This window comes from Rhamphochromis longiceps, linkage group LG16 (genome assembly GCF_057381845.1).
Source record: "Rhamphochromis longiceps isolate RC_006_pf linkage group LG16, R_longiceps_female_GT1.1, whole genome shotgun sequence".
Taxonomy (NCBI): Eukaryota; Metazoa; Chordata; class Actinopteri; order Cichliformes; family Cichlidae; genus Rhamphochromis; species Rhamphochromis longiceps.
In genome coordinates, this window is record NC_140572.1 from 36,298,919 (window position 1) to 36,318,558 (window position 19,640).

General features: G+C 41.9%; 1 protein-coding gene and 1 long non-coding RNA gene across 3 annotated transcripts; one reads left to right on the forward strand and one right to left on the reverse strand.

The window, feature by feature from the left end:
- Nucleotides 1–2,586: 2,586 nt before the first annotated feature.
- On the reverse strand, nt 2,587–5,090 carry LOC146651593 (uncharacterized). 2 transcript variants are annotated; one of them, XR_014907986.1, is made up of 2 exons: nt 5,053–5,090; nt 2,587–2,832 (listed from the first exon to the last, which is right to left on the reverse strand). It is a non-coding gene; the product is annotated as an uncharacterized LOC146651593 (long non-coding RNA). The 2 variants fall into 2 exon arrangements; XR_014907985.1 differs by lacking the exon at nt 5,053–5,090 and adding an exon at nt 4,479–5,042.
- A 5,412-nt stretch (nt 5,091–10,502) lies between these two features.
- gjc4b (gap junction protein gamma 4b) lies at nt 10,503–17,986 on the forward strand. Its single transcript, XM_085384038.1, has 3 exons — nt 10,503–10,678; nt 15,269–16,445; nt 16,554–17,986. Exons 2-3 carry the CDS (start codon nt 15,299–15,301, stop codon nt 16,565–16,567), a joined length of 1,161 nt encoding a protein of 386 aa, XP_085240164.1. The 5' UTR covers nt 10,503–10,678; nt 15,269–15,298; the 3' UTR covers nt 16,568–17,986.
- Nucleotides 17,987–19,640: the final 1,654 nt, after the last annotated feature.

Sequence of the window (19,640 nt, forward strand, 5' to 3'; positions counted from 1 at the left end):
CGACAGCTATCATTGAACATTTAACATGCTAACTGAGGCCTGTAGAGTCTGACATCTAACTTGGATCCTGGCAATTGTCGTGAAAACCTTTTACTTGTGAATAATCTTTCTCACTGTGGATGGACTTCAGATTGTTTGGAAAAGGCTACATAATCCTTCCCAGATTGATGAGCCACAGCAGTTGCTTCTCTAAGATCCTTGCTGATGTTTTTGCTCTGTGGCATTGTGTTAACTCACACCAGAAAGCTCCAGACCAGCAAACTGTCAACACTTGGGCTTTTATAGAAGTCCTCACACTTGCTGATGACTTGTTGCTTACCCTTTTAATTTACATGGCCATGACTTTATATTTAAAGCAGAATTTCTGCTTTTACTTTATTATCGAAAAGTTTGGTGGGATGACAGCATGAAACTGGCCAACCGATACTTCCAAACAAAGGAGGGTTTCAAACCTCAAATAACACATTTTTGACAGCATACTCACTTGTGCTCGGTCACGTACTGATTTGAATCTGCTGACAGCTGCGTTGCATTCCCTCCATTTTTTCCTGTGATTGCCGGAGAAGCATGCTATACGTGGTGACCACTGGCTGTTGTGAGCTGAAAGGAAGTGATTTTCCGCGTCTCCTTTCTGCATTTGTGCTGTCAATCTGCACTTTTTTTCTGTAAAGGCATAAAACACTTGTAAACTGAAATTAGAATAACAATACCCAGCTTCTCTTTTAAGAGAAGCTGGGTATTGTTTTTTTATGGGATCCTCAGACAATTAGGTCTCTGCAGGCTGGAAAGCTTGAAAGAAGGCCACAAGAATTTCCCATTCTCATCTGGAAGTCACTGTGTTTTTGGTGGCATATTTCTACTCAAGTTTAATGCTTGCTTACTTGGCCAGTGGACACTTACACTTACAGTATATTAACTGGATTTTATCTGGGCTTGAGAAGTGCCCAGTTGCCTGCTCTGGACACATCTTTCAAGTTTCCTCACCTTCTTCTTAAAAATGCTCTGAGGGTTCTGCTGTAATGTTTACTTCAGCTTAGAGGAATGAGAATGAGATGAGGCATTTACATAGAATCAGGTTTAACACCTCTTGCCCTGTTTGCACTTACAGCAACAACGGGGTGAGGATGATCCCCACTGAATAACTGTAAAAAGGCAGTCTGGTATTCTTTTGTTTGCTTTCTCAGTCACTTGTTTACTAAGGGCAGAGCCCTGAGTTTCAGCTGTGCTCATGTCCCAAGTCATGTCCTCCAACAGTTGGGAGAACTATTTCCACTTGGAAAAGTAACTCAACGTTGTAATTTTGCCCACACTTAAACACAACCTTCCAAAAGTCTAACTTTGACCCAGCGTTATAGTGTAATAAGAAGCTGTGAGACCCAAAGGCCTCTTATCATGACATCACCACTCAGACATGAGCAGAGCCAGATGGAATAAACACATGTGCGATACAGAAACCATGTCCAAGCTACCCATAACTCTACGGACATGCATCTCATCACCGGAAATCTCATCAGTCACTGGATATCAACCTGAAAAAAAAAGGTTAAAGGGCAATAAGCACTCTTTATTAGTCAGACATGTTTGAAATGGTTGATTGATATTAACTATTACCCCAACATGCACGACAAGGAATTTACAGGGTAATTTAATTTTGACTTATTCCGCTTGGCAGTGATACTGAAGCTTGGCCTCATTTTTGTATTTTCATGGCTCCGTAGCCACAAATCCTCTGCTCCTCTGCCATCCCGCACGGCTGCTTTGATTGATGCTCCCATTTTCCTGTCATCCAGGAGGAGAGGTTCTGTACTTGCTGAATCAAGGGTGATCTTAGCATTTTTACCCCACTCATAATTCCTCACTGTCTGGCCACACTCAAAGACTTGCTCCAAAAAATACTTTTACGCATTTCTGAGTCTTTTGCACAGTCATGATGACGCCATCAGAGTGACGAGAATGTGGGGGAGTTTAAGAGGCTCAATGTAGGAAAATTACTAGCATAGTTTGCTATTTGAATCAGAATCAGAATCAGAATACTTTATTGATCCCTGGGGGAAATTATTTTTTGTTACAGTGCTCCATTTTAAACCAACATTAAGACAAGACAGACAATACACTAACTAAGAATAGTACAATATATACATATATATACATACATACATACATAAGTCACTCATAAATAAATAGTTGGAAAAGAAACATGTGTAGTTGTAGCAGCAAACAGTGTGTTAAGTGGATGCGTTGTACAGGGAGATGGCCACAGGCAGGAATGATTTCCTGTGTCGTTCAGTGGTGCTTTTCGGTAATCTCAGTCTCTCACTGAACGTGCTCCTGTGACTGACCAGCATGTCATGGAGTGGGTGGGAGGTGTTATCCAACATTGTCTTTATCTTGGACAGCATCCGCCTCTCCGACACCACCTTGAGGGAGTCCAGCTCCATCCCCACAACATTGCTGGCCTTACGGATTAGTTTATTAAGTCTGTTGGCATCTGCGACCCTCAGCCTGCTCCCCCAGCATGCAACAGCATAGAGGATCGCACTGGCCACAACAGACTCATAGAAAATCCTCAGCATTTTCTGGCAGATGTTGAAGGACCTCAGTCGCCTCAAAAAATAGAGACGACTCTGGCCCTTCCTGTAAAGTGCTGTGGTGTTTTTAGCCCAGTCCAGTTTATTGTCAATGTGTACTCCAAGGTATTTATAGTCCTCCACAATGTCAACACTGACCCCCTGAATTGAAACAGGGGTCAAGTGTTTCCTGGTCTTCCTGAAGTCCACGATCAGTTCCTTGGTCTTTGCCACGTTGAGCTGCAGATGATTCTGCTCACACCACCTGACAAAGGAGTTGGTTGGTATTTATACCACATGCAAGTGCGTAGAGATATAGAAAGAGACAATTTACAGTTACATGTCCTCCAAACCAGACTAATGTGCAAATAGAATCTGTTAAAATGGCCTGTGTATAGTGCTTTACAGATACACACACACACACACAAACAAGGCTGCCGGACACTGGCGCCACCGGGCCCTCTGACCACCACCAGTAGGCAATGGGTGAAGTGTCTTGCTCAAGGACACAACAACCGAGACTGTCCAAGCCGGGGCTCGAACCAGCAACCTTCCGATTACAAGGCAAACTCCCAACTCTTGAGCCACAATTGCCCCGTTAAAGGAGAGTATGCAAAAGTGCATGGAGATAACTGCCTGATAAGTGACACTCCCATAACATTTTTTGCCCTCAGTTATTTCAAATGATGAAATATGCACACAGCTGCACTTAAAAATGCTTTAAAAACAAAACACGAGTAACACATTTAACATGATGCTTCATTCATATAACCAATTCTCTTTTTTTTCTATCTCATTTAATTACATTTAGGGAAGCCAAAAATCCAAATGGCAGGAAGCGTGCTTCTCAGAGTGTCGTAAGCAGCAGCAGAGCCCAGAGGCCATCCTCACCAGCACCTTGAAGTGTTTACAAATGACTGCCTTTGGCACCAAAAGATTACCCCCTCTATCCCCCGGGCATGTCGTTTCATGCACTGGTTGGATATAACATGTAGGAAGCTGAGTTAGAGTTTATCATAAGTATGTGTGGCATACATTGCCTGTTTATGCCCTGTCCTTATCTTCAACGTCATGCTGCTCTGTTGTATCTTAATTGCCCCTTGGAGATAAATAAAGTCTTTCTGATTCTGATATAATATTTTGAGATTGAGAAACACCAGTTTTTCTTCCAAACCTTTTCAGACATGCTTCACTTCAAAAGGCCAGAATTGTTAACACTGACAAAAAACAGGATCCAAGCTGAATTTTAGTGAAATAAGTTTTTCTTCTGATATAAATAACATTGATTTCAATTAACTTCTTATTCTTCCCCTAGTCAGCCATACCCCACCTGAAATTGGTCTATACCCACAGTTGAAGTATCCCTGAGGTTGGCAGTATAATTACAGTGTTCATTGATTGATCATTTTCATCCTGACTTCTTGAAAACAGCTAAAGACAATTGCTCCTCTGTAAAATTCCCTACAGGCCTCACTAGTTAGTAATCACTGTATGGCTTTCAGAGTTAGTCTATTTTTAATGTGAATTATCCATAAAATACAGCCTGTCAGGGAAGCAAAGGAAGAAATATATATTTGTAAAAGGCAGATTTGCATATCAGAGAAACAGAAACTCTTTTTTTCCAAGTTCCTGACTGCAAGTTTTTTCAGTGAGTAACTTTCCTTCAGTTCAACAACTGATGACTCATGCATCTTCCAGTGTTGTTATGCAAAAGAAGGATTTCTTCAGGGTAAGAGCAGTGAGCCCATCTCTCAGTTCCTTGTAGTAATCTAAGTAATCCACCAAAATGAATCATGAAAATCTTCCAAGTAGTGACAAACCAGTTTTAGCTCAAATTAAAAATAAAGTATGTTGAATATTGTAAAATGCAATGAAGTTGTGCGTGTTGTGCATTAACAATATAACACAAACCTGAGCCACCTGTTTTGTAACGAAGACACAGAAGCTGTTGTTTGAGAACAGAAACCCAGGACAGATAATCATCTGTGGATCCCGCCATCACTACACCCAGCCCCTGATACCCTAACCACCACCATCTGCTCCGGGGTAGGGCTGTCTGTTTCCATGGTAACTCAGTACCCCTCCTCCGTAAGGCTTCTTTTGTGTGTCCCACGTGCAGTCTGTTCCAACTGTAACCCCACCATGCTGACGAGGCGTGCTGCTCATGTTGACTGTATGACAGAAACAGGAGGTTTCATAATGGGATTTGTGTCTTCAGGAATTTTATGTTTGGTAATTTCGCCTCTAAAAAAGATTCTGGAAAGATTTCGATATAAAAAAAACAAAAAGAAAAACCTGAGAAAGAGCCACACTTTGAGAACATCACTCCCCCTCCCCCCAAAGCAAGACAAGGTGACCTCGCAAATGAAACCCAGCCACCCCCACTTTTACCACCCAGGGTGCTTGGTCACTCTACCTCCCCACCACCACCCAAAAATGCATTGTTCTTAAACTGAGATGAGAGGAAGAGATAGGAGCTGCGTACCTGTGAGGAAGTAAGCAGTACCTGTGAAGACAAATGCTCAGAAGTCACCGAAATCAATAAACATGTGAAACGAAAACAATGTTCAATTGCGCATTCCTTAAAAATGAATACAATTACAGCACATTGATCTAATTTTATTAATGAGATGAAAATTCTAAGGCATAACACATATTTTTTTAGCACACGCTGATTACTTCCAGTCAGCCTCAAGAGCGAGGCCTACTTTTTTTTTCTTCTTTTTTAATTCCAAAAGCAATTTGTGGCCATGGTGCTGTAATTACATTTGGCCTGGCACTAACAGCTGGTTATTTTTTGCCATGTATGGGGCCGTAGGTGTGGTATACAGCACAGTTTTAGGCCTGTCTGCATACTTTTTTCCTTTTTTTTTGTTTCATTGGTTGTGCACATGCATGCATATAAGATGTTGATGTGCACAACTGTGAACTTTTAAAATGCCTGTCCGGTGCTAATAAGCTCGTCATTCTGTTACTGATGCATTATTAGGTGGAGTGGAAGTGAGTTACTCTGATCTGAGGCAGAACCTTATTAGGCACTATTTGGGATACACTGGCTCCTAAACAACACACAGATGGAAAGTATTAGTCTTCTTGGCAGGAAGCTCCACTTCCCTGTTGTACTGTGAATTATAATATTACAGCTAGGACTCTGGGTACTGCTGGAATGAATTATTCTGGGTCATTTTAAGTAAGTGCCCAAAACCTCACAGGTGCAAGTGGATCAGCTACCTGAAGAGAGTTTCACAGAGTATGAAAGAGAGTGAAAAGCAGTGAATTAATACTTACCATTTCTTACTTATTAGAAGAAAACAAAAGAGGTTACACAGCTGACAGTCAGGCTGTAGGAGACTGGAATTCTTCTCTGGGCCACACTGAAGACAGGGTGGTTATTTTTCCAAAGTCATGCTGGTTGGTTGCCACGTTAACCCTGCGCTAATGCCATTTCATAAAATGAGTCGCGCCCTTGTGCATTTTTCTGTGTATATGTGTGTGTGTGTGTGTGTTGTAGCTGGGAGACAGCCACAAGAATGCGATTTAAAAAATGAAAACCAGCAAGGGCGTGCAGCAAGCAAAACTCTTAACAAGACCTTAATGTGGTGTGGGTCTGTGTGCTTCTGTGGTTTATCTGCTCTGTCAGGGTGGTGCTAATGCAGAGGGAAAGGGAATCTCTTCTCTGGATGTCTAATAAGATGGTTAACTGCACATATCTGATCTAAAAGTTAAATAAGCAAGTACAGTTTATCAGTGCACCCTGCCGAGTGACACATATTTTTTCTGCTAAAACTGCCCAAAAGAGGAACAGTATGGCTCACCAAGTTGAACTTACACAAGCGTTCAAGCACAAAACCAGTCTGGCTTGACCCTTTCATCAAAAGTGTATGTGCGTGTGTGCGTTTGTGGCAGGAAAGCAAATATCACAAGAGTATGATTCAGAGTGGCTCAGGTTCTGAGGCAAACAAGAGGGCAACTCTTGAGCAAAGCCCTTTCACATTTTGAGTTGAATATTATGTTGCAACACCACATCCAAAAGGCCGGATGTATGTGCGTGCGTGCGTGTGACTGCGTGTGTGTTTTACTTTCTTTTCTTTTTTTTAGATTTTCAGCAAAGCCAGTGGACAGACGCACAGCCCAACAACAGTGATAAACAAGTGGTGTAAGACCTTGTCCGCAAGGGTGCGGATTAATTACTTAGAGCTATTTGTGTTTTTTAAAAACCATGTGGCCCACACTGTAACAGCAGTACAACACAGGAATGTTCAAGTCTCCCCCGCTGGGTAATCAAAGGCCACTTGAGCAAGCAGCTTTAAGCCGTAAATCAAGATCTGCTCTGAGACCAGTTTCTCCATCCACAGAAAAAGTGCTGACAAACACTTTTTTTCTACACTGTTTCTGAAAAAGTTCGGTTTCTACAGGCAAACACGGCAACAGATGTTTGACGTGGATGGAAAAATGTCTACAGTTTGTATTTGCAAACTTGTAGGATGTATTCCAACCAGTGCTGCTGTGGTTTTGTTGCGTTGTTATTTCATTTTGACTTTTTGTTCTTAATTACGTTTAGTTTGTGTTAGTTTCCAGAGTGAGTTTTATCTTGTTTCACTTTAGTTTTTATTTTTGAAAATGTTCAGTTTCAGTTTATTTTTATTAGTTTCAGTGTTTGTTTGTTTTTAGCTTTTAATTGTTATTGTATGGAGGGCATTTAGCAGGGTTGTGATTTGGGAAGATAAGGACAGGTATTACAATAGAAACACAGAACAAAAGAGCAGTGGACATACATGTTCATCAACACCTCGTCAGGTAGGAAACAACACTGTTTTTCAGATTAAAGATGCTCAAACTAAAAAAATAATCCGCTACATATTTATTTATTTACACATTTCTTTCAGTTAGCATAGTTTTTATTTTTATTTGAATTAACTATGATGCTTTTTCATGTCTAGTTTGAGTTCACTATAATAACCTTGATCCTAGCCAGCACTGATTAAAGTTACTTTTAAAAGTGCTTTGATACGTTTCAAAACTGATCAGTTACATGACAACATTACCTGCTGTTACCAACTCAAAAGGACCTTTGAACTGGGTCTGTGTGTTTTGATGATACATGTTGAGAGGATGTACATCCCAGTCCAGATTTACCTGTAATTCATTGTCTTTAACTCATGTGATAGAGCTCATACTGGTAGCATCACTCCTAGTGCAGAACCAGCAGCAAGCTTACTAATCTACAGAAAATTGAGAGCCTCAGTTAAACTGATAGCCAGCTGTTGTGACTCCCTAACAGGCCTCACTTCCTGTGTTGTGGCAGTGTTGTTGGCTTGCAGATGCTTCTTTAAAATGTGACGAGGCGCTCTCAGCACCTAGCAGACTTATTGTCACCCAGATACTAAATCCAAATATTTTCAGTGTTCGTTGCTATCAAGCCAGCTGACCGGACAGGAGTGAACACCCATCTGAATGCCAAGGAGCTGAAGAGAGACAGGCACACTGCAAATGTGTTTAACAGACACTGGTGCTTTCTGTTGATGCAGACATGCATGTTTGCTTAACAAGAAGACAAGCATCAGCTCGTGGTCTGAAGGGGCCGTGAGGGCAGGCTTCCTTGCCTCCTCATTATCTCTCACTGTCATTTGCAATGTAGTTTTCCAGAGCACCCCACATTACACCCCATGAATAAAAGCATGCTTGTGGTTCACAATAGAGCTCGGGCTTCACCATGAAAAGGGGGAAGGGCTTTGCATTCCTCCACTGACCTCCTGTTTGCAGCAGATATTAAATAATAAGTCCTTCTCCTTGTTTGCTCTCACCAGCAGCGAGCACTTATCAAAGAGATAAGACGAAGCCCAACTGTCCCCCAGCCTGACGGTGCATTCGCAGCTTTGATGCAGAAAGTAGAGTAGATGTGCTTTGTCTGCATTTTTCTCTGGAGAGGTGCGGTGAAGCGACGGAGAGCAGCATTTCAGGGAATCCAGGGAGAACAATGTCATCATTCAGTTTGAGTGACTATCTTGGGAGACTGATGCTGACTGCATGCTTGCGATATTTAATCTGGGTGACCGTGCATACCTCATTCATGTCACTTCTGTATCGAAAGTGCAGCATCAGCCAACTGCAAATTCAGCAGGTTTGATTAAGTGCAAGCCAATAATGCGTGGTGGGTGTCGCGTCCCCCCCCCCCCCAAAAAAAAAATAAATAAATAAATAAAATAAGAACATTTAGAGCCAATGTCAGATTAGGGCACACAGAAGGTCTTGATTTAAACACAACATGGCTTAAAAGCTTTAACTCTCCTTTGACGTCGACTAATCGACGTTGTTTACTGTGGGTTCAAAGAAGTGTTGACGGAGGGCTCAGGAAACACATGTTTTTCTTAGCAAAGAAAGTGTGACACAAAGGAAGGGGGCTTATGATAGCAACAACTTCCGAATGCTGGCATCAGCAGGAAGAGGTGCACCCACTCTCAACAGGCTGTATTGTTCTAGAAAAACAATGGTTGACAGCTGCTTCATGGCTTGATGCCACTTTTTTCATGGCACACTACGATACTGCTGCTGGAACTTCTAATGTATGAAGGATACCAGTTATATGCTATATTTTCCATAGCCCATATGGAAAATATAGTCCATATTCAGCCCTAACGGCCAATGGGAGATAGAGTAGTAAAACTCATGAATGAAAGAAACTTTCTGAAAAGACTTAGGATTTTGTCTCCAAGCCCCTTTTCGCTCTGTCTCTTTATTCAAGTGAAGATGAAGCACTCAGCTCTATCTGCCCACAGATGCTGACGCTGAGTTTGTCCTCCATTCGTAATTGCCTATGGCATAAGGAGAATCCACAGTCATTGGCAGAATCACAGCTGGACACTGTGTCTCAGTGTCCAGAGAGTTTGCGTCAATTCACATATTTTTCTACGTTATTGTGCTGTGAAAAAACAGATTTGTGTTTGGTCTGCTACACAACATTAGGTCCAGATGTCAGTTGTGAAACTAGCGATGGCAGTGTTTTCTAAGCATCACAAGCTTTAGTGACGCATCGCTCCTTGTGCCATAGTTTAATTTAATCATTGTTTGTACAAAAAATTTCTTTTTGAAGGGAAAATAAGGACAGTAAGGAAAATCATCCTGTTTGCAGACTTCTAGCTGCAGGCCAGTTGCTTTTGTGGGATCTGATTTAATACACTGCAGTGTATGTGTGGACATGTTTAACCTGAACAGTGAGACAAACTGATGCATGTCTTCCTCAATGGGTATCTTATCTCTTTGGCATCTGTTGGATGTGTTTAATCAGCTCCTTGAACGTGGATATCTAAAACACTTGAATTACTGTGACTTTCAGCTTTGAAGGCACTGCACATCTGCTTTTCTGTGTGACATTATTATAATTTTTTGGAACCTGTCAGTCCTCGTTTGTACGTGTGTGTGTTTGATTTTTTTTCTGGACCTCTGAGTCAGAGATGGACTGAGTCATTACATCTAAAGCCTGTTTTAAATTCATCTGATTTGGAACTGTTTGTTCTGACTTGGAGTTTAAATCGAGACATTTAATTCAGTTTGGATACCTGGAAATTATCCAGTTTGGACAGAAATGGAAACTTCTGCAGGTTGCAGACAGGCTCAAGCACCTCCAATAAAGCTGTCTCTGTTGTTAACAATTAAAGCCTTTTTACGAGGCCAAAATTTAAGCGGCGAACTAAACCCATTCTCTGTTTTTTCCAGTAAAAAAAACTGATTTATTCTTTGCTTCCAGAATGCTCCTCCTGCGACACATTTCTCGGTCCTCTCACCCTGAGCAGCCTGGAGTTATAAGACGAAGCAAAGATTGCATCAGGAATGCTGGCAGTTTAATGCTGTTCTCCAGGCTGCGCAGAAAGGGGGTGGGGTGCCTGGCTGGAACTGGGAGGAGAAGAAAAGAGGGGAGGGGGGATTTGGGAATATTCTTTGTCCTCGCCCAGCAGTTCGACACACAACTGGAGAAACGACGCGAGCTCCTCGTTGGAAAAGAAGAAAAACCTGGATGGCTTAATATGAAGAGCGGGAGGACTTTGATTTAAAAGAGAAACCCTGCGTAAGACCACGACTTTAATGAAAAGGAAGACCTGGAATCATAACTGAAGGTAAAACACCTCACAGACAAAGCGCGGCGGGGACGCGGGAGCATCTTCTCTTAGCTTTGGCTAACAAATAAGAGCTTTAACTAGACTTTTATCTTCAACTTCTCGGGCCTGTCCGCCGGTGGCTGTGATTGTAAAGCGTCGGAGGTCACTGCAGCGTTTTTAATAAGCCGTGCGTTACAGCACAAATCCGTTAAACGAGAGTTTACGCGCACAGTGTGAAAGCAGGGAGCGCTAATTAAAGAGAGAAAAGGGGAATCTTACGGCACATTAAGGCAAAGATATCTAATTAGCAGAATGTGCAGTTACAGCTGCGTTGGCACGCGGACTATTTATCTCGTTTTAACGGGACTTTTATCTGCATCCACTTTGTGATTGGACGGTCAGGAACCGTCTGGTTTTTTCCTCCCTGGAATCTGCCCACACACGCTTATGTGGGATATTAGCTGCAATATCGATACTTTCTTAACGGTTTTCAGGATTTATAAAAACAATGTCGCCCACCGGTTTGCTTTGATAACAGTCGGTAACGTTAACGGAGCACGCGGGGCACCGCGCTGACGACGTGTCCAGTCGTTGGCCACGAGGAGGAATTTTATTCCCTGCAAATGGATTAGCTTCCTTAAAATTTCATATCGGAATTCGTGGATTTGGGTTTTTAAATGATTTTTCTTGTTTTCTTGTCATTACTCTTCTTCAGTTTTACTAATTAAGTAGGTTTTATGATGTGACTCACTGTGCTGTGATGGGCGGATGGTTTGGGATGTCTTCTCCCCCAAACCCGGTTCTATCGTTAAACTTAACCGGAAGTCACTCCTTACTCAGGTCTGCTCGGTCCCTGCTTACTTGTCGGTCTCTCCCCCCTGCTTCAGGACAGGGGCTTCTATGCTTAAGCGCATTGGGGTACCGGAAGGTTAACTGCAGCGAGCCTCCCAGATGTGGCACAAAACCCTCTCTGTTCAGCAGCAGTGTTGAATCTCCACTGGGTGAAAGCAGCCTGTTTTCTGTCAAATACCACACAGACAGGCCCGGGCTGGCTCTGCAGACAAGGCTGAAACTCATTTGTCTTTTGAGGGATGAGTGGGGAGCATCTAGGGAGTCTCTGCAAAATCACCCTCTAGTACATGTAAGGTTCAAGCTATATAAAATGTGGTCATTGAAAGCAGATGGATTTTACATTACATTACTGTTTCTTTGATAGGTGGGTAGGCCCATGAGAGGTTTCAGAGTCAGCACAGCTGAAGGAGACTGAAAGCAGGGTAGAAACGCTACAAAAACTCATCAAAATTTGGATGAACACTTCCGCTGCCGTGACTTCAGGTCCCTTGTTTTGTTATGTGCAGTGTACCAGCATTGATGAGTGGAAGTGATAAGCTCGATTCCAAAAATTGTTTTTGATGGAGTCTGTTATTCATCCCAATCCCTGCTCGGAATTTGATCCAGCGAGGTCCTGCATTTCTGTTAGGCAATCTTTGTTATGTAAAAGTTGATAAATTGTTGAGTAACTTAGCAGTTCGCACGTGATGGACTAGTGAATAGTGGTGCTGAGAAGGAGCTGTAAAACTAAAAATAAGGATATGAGCAACAGGCCCATCTACATACCATTCTTTGATTCCAGTGCTCAATTATCAAGAGCAGCTGAGCGTTACATAATTCAGCTCTTTCTACTTCCAGCTTTTTGCTTTAGGCTTGCTTGTGAGGCAGCACTCAGACTTGAACAAAATGTCAGTTCTTACTAACTATTAACCTACATTTCAAGCAGCTGAGGATCATCTTGACCTTTAGTCCTTCTGGCTTTGCATCAACAAAACTACAGTATAGCTCAGTTTAGATGGAGGGTAAAGGTAGTTCTCACAAATATTTAGTATGTGTTATCTCCATGGAAACCCAACAGTTGCGATACCACACTTTTGTGTTGCTGCATCTCTTTGCATGTAGAAATGAAATGGCTGCATACAGCAACAACATAAACCACAGATGAGATACTGAGAGGGGAGCAGTGACTAAACGCAGGAAGATAATTGTTTGATTTAGTAGTTAATGTTTCAGACTGAATCGTCAAACTTGCTGATCATTTATCTGATTGTCATTACCCAGTTGTTCCTGCACAATGCAAAATGTTCTTTATCTAGGGAAGTTGTTGTGTTGTTTTGTTTTTTGTCCTTGCCAACCCTGCGTCAAACATGAGTACCACTCACACTGGAGAGTTGCCCAGTATAACAAACCACTTATTGAGCTGGAGCGCTGAGGAGAGTAATCTTTAGAAGGCTTTTCAGTGATAGTTGGTGTTGGAATCGTTCGGGTCACTTTTCCCTTATTTGATCTAGTTGGTCTTTTCATGCATGCAGTTTTTCTTAGCCACACAGCATATTATCAGCTAAAAGGCTTGTTGCAGGTGTGCATGTATACTTTTAATCAGCAGTTATGAATGAACGTTTAAATGATGTTAAACGTGATTTCTCCCTCACTGCTAAAAACATGGGGGTAGATGGAAAAGTATCATAATCCAAGCTATGAATAAATCCTACAAATGTGCTGGGTGAATAATTTGAGGCTTTCATGTCCAGCGTTTCTTTTCACGGCATAACGGCGTCACTCGTTGGCACAGTCTCACGAAACCTCAAGCTAAGGAAGTTCTTTCACACAGACGACATGACCCATGAGCTGATCTGACTGAAAAACTGAGCAGTTTGTCAGCTGAGAGTAGTTTCCACACAGACTTCAATACAACCATCTTTTTAAAACTATAGAGAGCGCCCCCTTTTGGGCATTTGAAAGAATGCCGATTTGAGGTACTTGCAGTTGGCTTCAACTTTTAAACTCTAAAGATATGTTTGGATGTTATATAAACTCTGTGGTATGATGTGGTGAATATGTTCTTTTTTTGGTTTGTTTGTTTTTTGTAACCATAATATATAAGTTATTCAAAACTTCATGCTTTTATATTCACAGTAGGGATGGGAGGATGGAAATCCAGAATCTGTTCCATCAAGCTCATGGGTTGCTTTTTTCATTCCAGCCGTGTTTCTCTGCTCACATCCATGTCCTGGCAGTGGAGATTTGGATATAAATTAGTTGCACTGAGCAGGAAATAAATAAATTTAAAAAAGTATAAATAGAATGCATGGTGATGTCAGGATCAGTCGAGTCCATTCCTTTGTGCTGATGTTGCCGTAGGGTGCTAGCTGTTCTTTGTCAAGAATAAAAAGCACAAAACTAACAATCATGACACAGTGTTAAAAGTCATTTCCCATTTCTTTAGTCGAGTTGATGAAAAAGGTCACAGATAAAAGTTCAACAGACAAGAAATAGTGTTTGTGCAACAACAGAGTGCTTCCCACATGGCTGTTAAGCTAAAAACTTTGCATACGTTGGGCTTCAGCTTAAAAAAAATTGAGAAAACTGGTCAAAGGGAAGACAAAAGGGCAAAAAAAACCAGGTGATTAACAGTATTTGTAAGTTATGACCTTGAGAAATAGGAAAAATCCAGCGAAGAGGGATCTGGCCCTTCAGTTGATCCATCTGCTGCGCACGGATTTGTCATCAGAAATGTCTCAGCCTGAGAGTTCAGGTTGTGTTGAAGAATAAAGGTGGTCACAACAACAATTGACTTTTGATCTCACTATTAACATAGATAACAAAACATTATATTTAATATATAGTGTATATACATCACATGATAACAACTAAAGAAATGAGGGCTGACTTGAGGTTTTCGCACAGCGCTACTTTTTATTTTATGATTCATATAGTTGAATAAAGGCTTTTCAGTCTTTATGACCGATACATGAACAGAGTCGTTTCAAGGCAGAGGCAAAAAGCAGCATAAGAGTTTGAATAGAAACTTGTACCTTATGTAGCTGGTTGAAGTGCAGCAGCTTGGTTTATAGTTCTGGATAATTACACAGCTGAAGTTATGAGGTGTGAAACCACTCACGCTCTTCATTACTACCTTGTTGTCAGATTACTAAAATTCAGTTAAGAACAACCACACGTGGCTCTGAATTAGTTTGTAACTTCTTAAACTTCTGTGAATGTCACTGAACTCTGTAAAAGATGAAGACAGCTTTCAGTGTCTTTGCACAGCAGTGTCGTAACATGGAAATGTGGTGCTTGACAGAAATTTTTCTTGCTGAAGTTTCCTCACACTAACACGCGCATGCTTCTTTTTTTTAATGTCTGACCTCAGGGCTTTTTCTTCTTTCTTTTTTTGCTGTGATAAACACCATGTACCATGTCTGCTGGTTAGACTGTCTGCACATCGCAGTCTGCCTGTGGTTACATGATTTTGATTGCATCTATTCAGACAATATCAGATCCTTGCCTGAACATGCCTGCAGATTTTACTCCATGGCTGTAATGGGTACTACTGTGAGGGTGGCATAATAGCACCACCTTGTGTTGCATAAACATGATACACCTACTACAGTGTATTTAAATGTTAAGTACTACTGTATTTCTTTTTTTGGTCATATTTTAGTGACCCATATTCCTTCACGCGCTTTCTGTTGTTGGGCCAGCTTCTTGGTAAAGACATCCAGAAATTAACTTTGATATATGCTTTTTTTTTTTTTTTTTTTTTCTCTTACACAGACATAGCTGTGTTCCTGTTCCAAAGACAAAATGAGTTGGAGCTTCCTCACACGCCTTTTGGATGAGATTTCCAATCACTCCACCTTTGTGGGCAAGATCTGGCTCACCCTCCTCATTGTTTTTCGGATTGTGCTGACGGTTGTTGGAGGAGAGTCGATCTACTACGATGAACAGAGTAAATTTGTGTGTAACACGCAGCAACCTGGTTGCGAGAACGTATGCTATGACGCCTTTGCGCCATTGTCGCACATTCGCTTCTGGGTGTTTCAGGTGATTATGATCACCACTCCCACCATCATGTACCTTGGGTTTGCTATGCACAAGATTGCTCGCATGGATGACGATGACTACAGGCCCCAGGGCAGGAAGAGGATGCCTATAGTGAGCCGTGGTGCTAACAGGGACTATGAGGAAGCGGAGGACAATGGGGAGGAGGATCCCATGATCATTGAAGAAATTGAGCCAGAAAAGGAAAAGGAGGTTGCGGAAAAGCCCAAGAAAAAGCACGACGGGCGCCGTCGCATCAAGAGAGATGGCCTGATGAAGGTCTACGTGTTCCAGCTGTTATCACGTGCCATCTTTGAGACCTCCTTCCTGTTTGGACAGTACATCCTTTATGGTCTGGAAGTGGCACCGTCGTACGTATGCACACGTTCCCCTTGCCCGCACACAGTGGATTGCTTCGTGTCACGCCCAACAGAGAAAACTATCTTCCTGCTTATAATGTATGCCGTCAGCGCCTTGTGTCTCCTCTTTACCCTGTTGGAGATCCTGCACCTTGGCATCAGTGGTATCCGTGACTGCTTTTGCACGCCACGGCCCCGGCACCCCACCCCACGACACTCAGCTCTGGCCAGCCAGAGGTCCTCCATCTGCCGCCAGCCCTCTGCGCCTCCAGGCTATCACACTGCTTTGAAGAAGGATCCATCTGGAAAACTGGGATTTCGAGATAACCTGGGAGACTCAGGTCGCGAGTCTTTCGGGGACGAGGCATCGTCTCGGGAGCTGGAGAGGCTGCGCAGGCACCTAAAACTGGCCCAGCAGCATCTGGATATGGCATACCAGAACGAGGAGAGCAGCCCGTCACGCAGCAGCAGCCCCGAATCTAACGGCACTGCAGTGGAGCAGAACAGGCTAAACTTTGCCCAGGAAAAGCAGAGCAGTACCTGTGACAAAGGTGAGGCTTCCATCTTTGTCTCTTGATAACCACAGTTTTTTTTTTTTTTTTTTTTTCCTGGCTGTTTTTGAAACTCATTGCTTAACAACCCTGATGATCTGTCTGCAGGTCTTCGTGCATAGATTCTCATCAGCTGGGCAGTTAACATGAGGAGCAGTGAGAGGACACAAGGGATTTGAACCAAGGGGAGTCTGTATGTGTGAGTGGGATGTTGTGAAATTGCTTGAGGTGGATGAAGTCAGCCCAAGCCTTCCAGTGTTATGGCCGACTGTGGTCGAGCATCGGTTCACATTGCAAGAACGGTCGTCTCAACCCAGCAATACTCGAGACACAAGCCGGTCTAAAGATCCAAAGTGCTTACAAACTGCCATAGTGCAACAAGAACAGTTAAGGTTACCATGTGCTTCTCCCTCAGGGCAGCTATTTTTTCTTTTTTTTTTTTTTTTTTATAAATATAATTAACTTTAAGTCTTAGAGCTATTAGTCATTTTTATGAGTTTGTCCTCCATTGGATGTTCAGTGATTGCATCTAAAGTTTGCATTAGATTAAAACTGGAAAACTTAATGGGATTTTTCTAAGGCCAAGCCAGATGTGCAAAAAAAGATGTTGAAACTGTAAGAATTTTGTGTTTTGTGCAGAAGTGAGAGTGCTTTTACATGCAAACAAAGGGTTAATGGACACAGCACCACTCATAAAGAAAAGGTACTGGAGTTATTGTCATGCTGATGAAGACTTTGAGGTGTAACATTTCATACAAAGGTTTCCCTCAAGTGTGTCAAAGGATTTGTTTTTTGTGATTTTGATGATGTTGCACCAGTCAACATTCCCAAGTCTGGCGCCTGACTGGTGACTGGAACACACTTGGGATGCCTTTGTCCAAAGGAATAGACAAACCTGGGTAATGCTTGAAAACCATTTAACTCTTGATAATGACTTGCATTGTTTTAAACATTTAATACTGTATTTTTGTATTAGTTGTAAGTGTTGTTGTCTTGACTCTTGTCACTGTGGCCAACACGTTTGGGATTATTTTGTTTTTTTCCCTGTTTTTCAAAGAGTATTTGCTACTGTCTTAGCTCCCTGATGCCAGATTTTGTTGGACTGGTGTATTCTGTTTGGTACAGTTGAGATAATATTGCAACACTTTTTTCTTTAATATTTAAATAATTTTGTTTTCTTATTTTATTAGGTACACATCATGTATGACCACAAGAAATGTTAACTTTTGGTTTTTTTGTTTTTGTTTGTTTTTTTCCTTTTGGTTAAGTGGGGATAAAACTGTATCTGTTTGATATCTGAAAGTGCTGATTGCTGGATGAGTGTTTTCACTGTTCCAGGATCTGTAATCAAATCAATGTGAATTTAATGCCTTGAACGCGCTCTGACGAGATGCCATCTTTTTCTATTCTGAATAATACCCACAGTGCCAATTCATATTTTCATCTCAAGTTATTTTTGAACAATGCTTTTTGTACTTTTTATACTTTTTGTATTGATAGAACTTTGTGGTTAGTTTTAAAATAAAAATCCAGCAAATTCAGATTTTTGGTCCTAGTTTTCCTTTGTTTACAAATATTGTTTTAGACAACATTGGACAATAGAGCATACCAGTAAAGGTAACGTAGACATTATCTCACGTCCCACAATCTTGGGTAAAATTTGGAAAGTGGTCCAGTTAAATAGATCCATCTTTGTATGTATTGAAAAAGGCCACAAGTATAACTCGGTTACTTTCCATCAGTGACCTGTACAGTGACTTGAATGATGTCTGTGAGGTCTAATACTTGCCAATTTCACCTGCAAATGACTAATCCAAGCTGATATGTCGGGTCACTTCTATCTACATTCACTGAATACCTGAGTAGCTACACTTACCGCTTTCAGAAGTGCACAGTCTGGCGACTGGAGGCCATTTGAGTGCACAGAAAACCAGTCAGAGGTGATCTGAGCTTTATGACACAGTGCTCTATCCTGCTGTCCATGCCACATTCAAAGTCAGTTAAACTACCTTTCTTCTCCATTTTGGTGCTCAGGTCTTGACCATGCCCAAACATTGAATTGGTATAATGTAACTGGCCAGTTAAATATTTGAGTGTGATCTAAAAAAAACCCCAAAAGGCCTCCAGTGAGGTTTTATCATCAAATAAATTATTTGGGGATTTGGCCATACATTTAATTTTCTATGAATAGGTTTTATTTGCAACTTAAATCAGACAGGGCACTGCCTCATAGCAAGAAGGTCCTGAGTTTGATTCCTCCACCTCACTCGGGCCTTTCTGTGTGGAGTTTGCATGTTCTCCTCCCCGGGTACTCCAGCTTCCTCCAACAGTCCAAACACATGCGGTTGGTGGGGTTAGGTTAATTGGTGAATCTAAATTGCCCATAGGCGTGAATGTGAGTGCAAATGATTGTCTGTCTCTGTGTTAGCCCTGTGTCAGGCTGACGGCCTGTCCAGGGTGTATCCTGCCTCTCGCACCTATGGCCGCTGGGATAGGCTCCAACCTCCTGCGACACTGACAAGGATAATGTAAGACAATTGATGGTTGGACAGACACCATTATTGATGCTATACAGTATGGTATACATTTATTTTCAGTAAATCAGATTATTTTACTTTCTGGTACTGAACATTAGCGTAGTACATTTTATATGGCTACTTTAGACTTCTGCTACAACTCTGAATTATGCCACATTCAGAAGTTTGCAGACGACACAGCCATCATGGGGTGTATCTGGGATGATCAGGAAGAGGAGTACAGAAGTCTGGTGAGGAACTTTGTCGCATGGAGTCACACAAACCACCTGCAACTCAACACCTCAAAGACTAAGGAACTGGTTGTGGTAGGATTTGTAAAGAATTTATTCGTAAATTCGGGTGGAAAATAAGTATTTGGTCACCTCAAACATGGAAAATCTCTGGCTCTCACAGACCTGTAACGTCTTCTGTAAGACGCTTTTCTGTCCCCCACTCGTTACCTGTATGAATGGCACCTGTTTGAACTCATCATCTGTATAAAAGACACCTGTCCACAGCCTCAAACAGTCAGACTCCAAACTCCGCCATGGCCAAGACCAAAGAGCTTTCGAAGGACGCCAGGAAAAGTATTGTAGACCTGCACCAGACTGGGAAGAGTGAATCTACAATAGGCAAGCAGCTTGGTGTGAAAAAATCAACTGTGGGAGCAATCATCAGA